Genomic DNA, 9,760 nt, shown 5'->3' on the forward strand with positions numbered 1-9,760 from the left:
TTCTCTTTTTTCTCCCACCGATGTGGGATTCACAAAGGAGCAAACCCATCACATTACATGAATCGAATCTAAGTTTTATATCAACGTATGCTTATAAAAAAAAAAAATAATAATTTGAGTGGAATTAAGTAAAAGAAACGAAAATGATATGTATACAATTATTTTTATATAATTATGTTTTAAATTATGAGTATTTTTATAAAATGATTTATAAAAATAATATCTTTTTACTGAAATACCTTTAAATTAAAATATAATTATATAAAAAAATATAAAATAATTGGAGGTATATATATATCATTAATATTTACGAAGAAATACATATACATTAAGCATGCCGGCCGATGGAGCAAATTGCTGGATAGGAGGAGAGCTCAACATCAAAGGACCACGTAGGTGTGTATGGGGTTGTCAACCCAAACCAAACTGCAGACTTGCACCCATGTAATTTCAGTGACTCGGTGGCCCCACACTCTTCTACTTCAAAGCCTCGTGCCGCCCACCTATGACCGTAAATAAATAAGATTGTTCGATAGTATGGGTACGCTCGGTTAAATTTAAATCGAACTTGACTTGTAAAAAAAAAATTCATTCGTGAAAGTAAATACTCGCTTAAATTGTAAATGATACATACCGACAAAACTCGACTCGACTTGACTAAAACTCGTTAAGTCCCACTCGTTTATGCTCGAATCGACTTGTTAGTTCGACTCGATTAAAACTCATTCATATATTGATAAATATATATATACACCTATCTATATATACATATACATATATATGTATTAACTAATAATAAAAACATACCACTTTTATAATTAAACATATAATATGTAATCTAATTACTTATGTCTATATAGTGAATATACTTAATAAGTATATTTTATAATTTGTATAATAATTAATCAATAAAATTTTATAATTCAATAGATGTTCTACTTGTTAGTTGTATAAATTCAATATTAGATTTTTATTTTTTTAACTTATTAATTATTAAATCTTATTCAAAAAATAAAAAAATAAACAATTTGATCTTGAGCTCTAGTTCGGTTCGACTCGAACTCGTTTGTGGGACGAACTCGACCTCGAGTTGAAAATTTACCTTATCGAGTCGAGCTCGAACAAACAATAAAAAAAATCTCAAGCTCGGGTTTGAACTCGAGTATTTTGAGTCGAGCTGAGCTCGGTAAGCCAAAAACCCACTCGGCTCGATTAGAGCCCTCGGCCCACCCAGATGTATTCAAGCTTATAAGTACTTGTTCTATGCTTACTCTTTTTTAGGAGGAAGTTTTTAGCTAGAAAGAAATTATATGAAAATAAATTTATAAATTGATGTGACTTATAAATGTGTTATATTATATTATAAAATTATTTTTATTGTAACGTAAATCTAACGTATCATATAAAATCATGTCTACTTATAGATTTACTTTTAATTATGAGATCTCTTATATCTGTAACACTTCTCTCATTTTAATACCAAAATAATCTTACATCTCGCTTGACATTTACAAGAAAAAAAATAGGTTGGGTTGTTTTTTTAGGCTTTATATAGTTATAAACATCACTTACTATGTTATTTGCAAATCGACTTGTTAACACACCACTTCTTATAAATGCAGATGTAATAAACTTTTAAATGCAAATATTTTTAAATTTAAAATAAGACATTTAGACTACAACATCAATGATATGTTTGGTATGTTAATAAACGGACTTGTAAATGAATAACGATTCTTCAACTCATAAACATGTTATATCAATAAATTAGGATATATGTGTTATTGGCTTATATATAAATAAATATATATATATATATATATATATATCTCTCTTTATACTTAAAAGAGACTATAGATATATGAACGAACAATATTTTATGTTTGACACTTTTGTTTTCCATCAATGTCCTTGCGCAAAAATTCTCATTTTTTCAAGTAAAGCTGCTGCCTTTTGTTTTTTACTTTTATATTTTGCAACCCATGTGCTTCATCTATTTGAGCCTCTCTTGAGTTATACTGCAAAATATTTTACTGGTAGGCATCTAAAAATGTCGAATTGGTAAAATGTGCACAAAGGGATTGAATGGGTCCTTCATTTGTTTGTAAAGACGTTGCTTTTCCATTTTTGGTCTGTTAATGTTGTGTATTTATTGGCCTAAAAAAAATAGAAACTAGAAAAAAAATAAAAATAAAGAATAGAATATCAATTAAAGATGTGTTGTGCATGTGAAGAAACATTGCCCAATTAAATTACAAATTATAAAATTAAGCATAAATCATACTATTAACCAATTTAATTTACAACTCGGATTAATGCCTCTTAACCTTTTTTTCTATCTAAAACCAATATTAATGTCTTGAAATAATTGAAATATATTGATTCTAGATGTATAAAATATGCAATGATTTAGCTCAATCAATACTTCATGAGATTGAGAGTTTTGGATTTGAGTCATAGGTTAGTTAAACTTATTGCTGTTTGAATTAGTAGTTTTTAACTGGAATGAGCTATATTATCCTCGTAAACCATATCATTAAATTTTCTTCTTCTACACTGGATGTTTATATTTTTGAATAATTTATTTTATAATAATACAGGTCAACCATGTCTTGCACGTAATGTGTGCAGTGTATATATATAATATATATATATATATATATGAAGTCATGTAACTTTTTTGGTATTAATGCAAAATCATAGGCCATGGTGGAATATTGGATTATTTTGAATGAAACAATAGGATTCATACACCGAGGAAAGAGTACTGTGAATAATCTAAAGTCGCAAGCCACGTGAGGCGATGCTGGTAACTCAAGTATTTTGTAGTCACTTGCGCGCGCATATATAAAATTCAAATTTTGTTAAGTACATTTTGTTACTTACAACATTCATTTTATTAATTTTCTTTTAAAATTTAAAATTTAAATTTTGAATTTTATGATTTTCAACGTATCAGTAATTGACATGTAGAGAAATAAGTTTTTTACAAATTTTTTTAAAGTACATTTAGCATTTTTCATATATATATATATATATATATATATTTCTTCTTCTTATGTTATAAAAATGGTAATATTTCATATTCTCGTTTTTAAAATAAATAAATAAAATAGATGACACAAGACACAATATTATTAATATATAGCCAAATTTGAGTGAAATGTATAAAGTGCTCAATTTTTATAGTTTGAAGATTAATATGTTAATTTTGATTGGGTACAATATAAGCATATAATTCCAATAATTAGAGGTGTAAAGTGTCTTTATCCTTAAAATATATAACAATTTTCTCTCAAAAAAATTAAAAAGATAGAATTTTTTTTTTCTCTCTTTATATTGTGGTAACGGCCATATATATAAATATATTCCAATATATATATATATATATATATATAAATATATATTTATAAATCTGTTAAATGAAGAGGGATTGATTTCTTTCCCAAATGGGTTTGATTTTAGTGGAATTAATTGAGGGATTCCCATGTTAGGTTAGGGTTACTTCAAAACCTTATAAATATATTTGATTGATATAGATTTTGATTCTTTGAATAATTTGTTGCCAATAAAATCTTTTGGCAAATGCAAGTTGCTAGGAGATAATTGTCTTTTCCTAATCGAATGGTTAATTTCAACTTGATTGACAACTATTTTGAAATCTTTATATAACGTTATTTCTTGAATTATTGACAATAAGGAAATTTTTAGTAGGGATTAACCAAATATTTTTTTTCCTTTATAATAATACAATAAAATTGGTAACATTTTCTCATTCATAATCATAGTTGCTGATGTATTATAGTTTAAATGGTTTTTTATATGAGCATTGCTACTCTGCTACTCATATCTGCCTGCTGCAAGTTACCGCTAAGCCAAAATCAGTTTTTCATTTTTTTTTCCATATTTTTTTATTGTTTAAAAATATTTTTAAAAAATATAAAAAAATATTAATACACTAATAGTCACTTCCTTAACTATTAAGTAAAGAAAAGAATTAAAATAAAAATTAAAATACATTAGGTGTTAAAATAAGGTGTCAAAGTATAATTATTCTTATTTTATTAACTAATTAAATAAAAAAATTATTTAAATTAAACATATCAATTGATGTCATTGGAGATGTCAAAATTTAAAATAATAGTAATTAATAGTAAAAATAGGTATAAAATATAAACAATGAGTTTGGGCTCGTTTGGATAGAGAAATCATCTCACCTTATCTTATCTCATTATTATAACTTTATCAAATTTTCACATAAAATATAATAAATAATTCAATTTTTTTAAGTCTTAAAATAAAAATAATATTAAAAAAATAATATTAACAATATTTTATTCAACTTATTTAAAATCATCTCATCTCATCCTGACTATCCAAACGAACCTTGAATATTATCATTTTTATATGGATACAGCTTGAAATTAAAAAAAAAAAAGTGGATACAAATTTATGCAAGAAACTTCAATCTATACCATATTTATGGGATCAAAATTCAAAACCTTTTATATAGTCTATGTATACTCGAAATAAACACATTTTAAAATTATCATAAAATAAATAAATTAAACACATATAGAAACTTAAACGGAAATGGAATGTAACTGATTGGCTCCAAAATTGATTCAAAATGAGATATAATAGTATTCAATTATTATTATTATTTTTTTTTTTTGTGAACCCATAATCGAACCAATCATTTCGTGTGAAAAACTCAACATTAATACCTAACTAATTACGACATCATTTGAAAAGAAAAGGAAAGTAAAAAAAAAAAAAAATGATTCGAGCACGTTGGAAGCCGCTCGTGAGGGCACGTAGTCTTCTACTTACCAGTGAATTACCACCCACAAAGTCAAGAATCTTATGATTTTGATGAGGGCACCCTCTCTATCATCTTCTTCTCTCTCTGTCGGTAAAAATCACAAGACAGCAGAGACAGGAGGTTGAAAGAGCATGTGGGACAAATTTTACTCGTAAAAGTCCAGAAGAGCCCCCAAACACCCACCGTCCCTTTTGACAATTTTCACAAGTCAACCCCTAAGCCGGTTTTTTAAATGTTTAAGAAAGAAGAAGAAATCATTTTAAAGATAAGCTAGCATGCATAGAGGTGCCAAATTGCCTCTTCTCTCTCTCTCTCTCTCTCTCTCTAGCCCTTGTGACAATCAACGCTCACTTTTTCTTTACTCTCTCTCTATATATACATGTCTTTGTGTGATTCTTCCCCCCACATTTCCCTCTTGTCGTCTTTTCTTTCTTTCCTTATCTCTCCCCACTAAAAGTCAGCGCCTTGTTTTCTCTCTCTTCCCTTAAACAGTGGTAGCAGAGACAAAGGTACAGATTCACCAGAATTTGTCTAGGCTATGGAAGAAGATTGGGATCTGCAAGCTGTTGTCAGAGGCTGTGCCTCCACCAGCGCTACCTCCTCCTCCTCCTCCTCCTCCACCACCACCACTGCTGCTTCTTTTTTGGGAAGTTTTCATTCTGATTCTTGGATTTCTTCTTTTGGTGGTGAAGATGTAGGCAGGCTTTTCTCATTCCCAGATCCTTTTGAAGCAACGCATGTTTCTGAGGAATTGCATGAACTTTACAAGCCTTTCTTCCCCAAATCCCAGCCTCTCTCTCCACAAACCTCACCCATCTCACCCTTGATCTCTTCCCTTTCCGCTTTCTCTGCATCATCCAAGGCCAAAACACAGCAGCAGCAGCAGCAACAACAACAACAGCCTAAGCAGTCTCAAGCATGTTCTGGGACCAATCCTCGGTCCAAAAGAAGGTAATTTAGCCCTATTTTGATATTAATCAGGAAAAAAAAAAGAACAGAGATTTGTGACAAAAATCTCATTTTTCAATTCAATACCTGCTGCTTTCTGATTGGCACTAATCTATGAACTCCCATTTTGTAAAATATGCTATCTGGTTGATAATCTCTAGATCACTTTCCTATATATTTCAGGAAGAACTTGCTTAAGAAAGTTTGCCAAGTACCGGCAGAGGGTCTTTCTTCAGACATCTGGGCTTGGCGTAAATATGGTCAAAAACCCATCAAAGGTTCTCCATATCCGAGGTTGGTGTCTCAAATCTCCCTCATATTTTTCACAAAGTTCGTCGTTAGAAATTTTAATTATGATAAGTCTGACTTAATTTGTTACTCTTTTCCCTTTGAATAATAGGGGCTATTACAGATGTAGCAGCTCGAAGGGATGCTTGGCCCGGAAACAAGTGGAGAGGAACAGATCCGACCCAGGAATGTTTATAGTCACGTACACAGCTGAGCACAACCACCCTGCCCCTACGCACCGAAACTCACTCGCCGGATCCACTCGCCAGAAGCCCTTGACGACCCAAACTGTCACAGCCGGGGAGTCCAAAAAACCCAACTCAGCCAAGCCCTATTCGCCGGCAAACTCCATGGAGGACGAGCTTGCTTTGCCCCAGAGTACAACCACCGACAGCAAGGAAGATAGCAGAGAAGAGAGAGAAGATATAGTGGAGGAGGAGGAAGAAGACGACGAGTTTGGGATCTCGGATGTGGCTCTCAGCGATGATTTCTTCGTGGGTTTGGAGGGGATAGTCGGTCCGGAAGCCGGAGACTACTTCTCCGATAACTTGCCGGCGACCTTTGTGCTTCCCAACTGGGTGACCAACAATGCAGGTTGACTTTGGGGAATGTCAAAATGTGACATGGATTATGCTTTTTGGTTTTTGTCTTCTCTTTATGAACACTTTTTCTAGATATAGAGTTCTATTTTGTTAAAAGTCTTAGTGGAATCTTAAAATTTTAGTGATCAGTTCAGTATAGTTAGGGAAAAAAGGTGTCATTTCTGTGTCACTGATCATGAGAGACTGGAATGAAGAAAAGTAGTGAGGTAGAGAAATCACTGCTTGTCTTTTGTTTTAGTGAGGCCAAAGTAATATTCATCATTAATTGATTCTCTCTGTTCACCTTTCTTGTGTGGTTGATCATTGAGTATTCATGAATAGTTCTTGATTCTTTAGCAATTTGCAGCTGAGTTAGAATATTACTAAATTTGATTCCCATGCAACCATATTGCCATCTTGAATGATTTCATCATGAGAAGTTCTTAAGAGTAAGAGAGATACGATGTTTTGCATCATTAATTTTAGAAGAATGTTATGCATCAGTTACTATTTATTTTCATACTCTATACCTATAGCTGATGAGAATAATTTTTCTTAATTTTACTATCTTCCATCACATTGATGATAAAATGCAGAATGAAGAGTACTATTTTTCGGTTTGCATTTCATGTCCCTCATCCAGATCTGAAAGTAGATTTTATTGCCATTCACTAGTATTAATCTTTGCCCCCAAGTTTGACAATTAATTGGATGTTCCTATGATAACTATATATGAAACATTGATTTTAGTATATGTACTTTCTCATATGTAGATTATTTTATTGCCTTAGGCCTTGTTTGGATAAAGAGTTGATCTCAATTTATCTTATTTCATTATTACAATTTTTTCAAACTTTCAAACAAGATATAATAAACAATTCAATTTTTTCAAATCTCAAAACAAAAATACTATTAAAAAATTATATTCTAACAATATTTTATTCAACTTTCAATTCTCATCTCATTTCAACTCAACTCACTATCTAAACCTCTTCTAAACCCGCATTAATTTGAAGTTTTTCTACATTGCATCTTCTATATATAATGGGGTTTGTTCTTGTAGATCTGCTTGGACATTTTTTTTTAAATGAGATCTTGCTGGTCTCGTTTGTTTTCACAACTTCTCACAACTCATCTCATTTAATTATTACAACTTTTTCAAATTTCAACGCAAAATAAAGTAAACAATTCATCTTTTTCAAATCTCAAAACAAAAATAATATTAAAAATATATATTATAATAATATTTTATTCAACTTTTAACTTTAATCTCAACTCATATCATCTCATCTGTGAAAAAAAAGAGGCCAATTAAGCTATTTATTCAAGTATTTAGCCCGAAAGAAAGGTGTACTTCATTTTTATTTGAGTCTTTCTGTTTTGGGGTCATTTTCAGCATAATGGAAAACAAAAAGAAAAAAAGTGAAATTTAGGGAATATTGAGAATGATGGATTCTAACGTTACATCAAAGTGGGAATGAAAGAGAGAAGGAATAATTCGTTTTGTTTGAAGTGCCTCAACCGTTGTTCATGTAAACAAATTGTGAACATGATGTTGTACTTTAAGGTTTCCACTAAACTCTAAGCACACTAGCATAAGCAAGCATGCATCTACCGGTTATGTTTGGTAACAGGAGCGTACCCAATCCTTCAAAGTCCAAGGATGTATGTTAAAGCCTTCTCAAATTAATCAAGCTTTTACTCTTTTTCCCCCCCTTTATTTCAGCCTCACCATTAGATGGTGGTACGTACGTTCTTAATTTGGCCTTTAATGAAGTGGTTTCATATCTTATTTTAAAAAAAACTATATATAAATAAAAGAATTAAGTCTAATCCATATATATGTGTTAACGGCCTTTGCACTTGTAATTTCCAGCTTTTTTATATATAATTTTAGTAGAATTGATTTCCAATTCCTGATGAAATTCTTTTAAACTTTTTGAAATATGTCACTTTTTAAAATTTCCATATATATACAAATGTGTATATTTTGAAATTCCCTATACGTTTATTCGGGTTTTCATTAAGGGAAGTTATGTAAAATCGATATTATTTTTAAGAGTAATGTTAGATACAATCATATGTGTGTAAACCCTCACACTTCATTTGAAAAAAAAAAGTGGAGTCCATCATTAAAAAAATAATTTTTTTCATGTGGGTTACAGATTTACCCATTTTTTTTCAAAAGGAGTGTGCGAGATTTGCACACTCTAAAACTACAAATATTATTTCTCTTTTTTTTAGGGGGGTTTAGCCAATGCGGGTGTGGCCTAGATTCACGCCACATGGTTGAGAACTTGAGGCACCCTCAATAAGATGAAGGCAATGGCCCATCCCAATGCAAGGTTGCCTCGAATCCACTCTCATGTAGGACTACATATTCGTCCAAAATCAAAATCAAAATCCAACAAATGATGAATCTCTTAATTTTGAAACAAGTCTACACCAAGAAACTCAGGATCTTTGCTTGAAACAAAGATCTTTCTGTAGAAGAGAAGAAGATAGAACAAGGATATTTGGTTTCTGTAATAAGAGAAAAAAAAAAAAGAACAGAGAAAGAAAAGAAAGAAGTTTCAAGGAACAAAGAAAGATTGTGACTTGCAATGAGCTCTAAAACCCGAATAACCATGCCATAAAACATCATCGCACCTCTTTGGAGTAAGGATAAACAACAATAGGATCAAGATTTCCGCAAGAAGAAGAGCGAAGATTGATGGTGGAAGCGGCAAGCATCAACGCCACGAGTAGGATGACTAAAAGAAGAAAAAAGGAAGAAAAATAAAACAGGAGAAAAAAAGGGGAAGTCATGTGTACGTTTGTTTGAAAGGAGAAATAGAAAAAGTGGGGCGCTGAATTAGGGTTTAGATTTTAAAAAATATGTTTATATATGTAGGGATTTAGGGTTATAACTTGGGCAAGGTGGGTCGAGAAACGGGCTCCCATTCTTATGCAAGTCTCATGCACTTTTTTTGAGAAAAGTGGATAAATTTGTGATCTACATGAAAAAGCTCACTTTTTAATAGTACGTTCTACTTTTTTTTTTTTAAATGAAATACAAGAGACTTGTACGTTTTATGACTATATCTCGCATTACTCATTTTGCAATTCTATTACTGTT

General features: G+C 31.1%; 1 protein-coding gene across 1 annotated transcript; it reads left to right on the forward strand.

Moving 5' to 3' along the window:
- Positions 1 to 5,225: 5,225 nt before the first annotated feature.
- LOC108998106 (WRKY transcription factor 22-like) lies at positions 5,226 to 6,952 on the forward strand. Its single transcript, XM_018974554.2, has 3 exons — positions 5,226 to 5,776; positions 5,957 to 6,067; positions 6,174 to 6,952. The coding sequence occupies exons 1-3, from the start codon at positions 5,364 to 5,366 to the stop codon at positions 6,658 to 6,660; spliced, it is 1,011 nt and encodes a 336-aa protein (XP_018830099.1). The 5' UTR covers positions 5,226 to 5,363; the 3' UTR covers positions 6,661 to 6,952.
- Positions 6,953 to 9,760: the final 2,808 nt, after the last annotated feature.

Source organism: Juglans regia, chromosome 12, assembly GCF_001411555.2.
Source record: "Juglans regia cultivar Chandler chromosome 12, Walnut 2.0, whole genome shotgun sequence".
NCBI classification, from domain to species: Eukaryota; Viridiplantae; Streptophyta; class Magnoliopsida; order Fagales; family Juglandaceae; genus Juglans; species Juglans regia.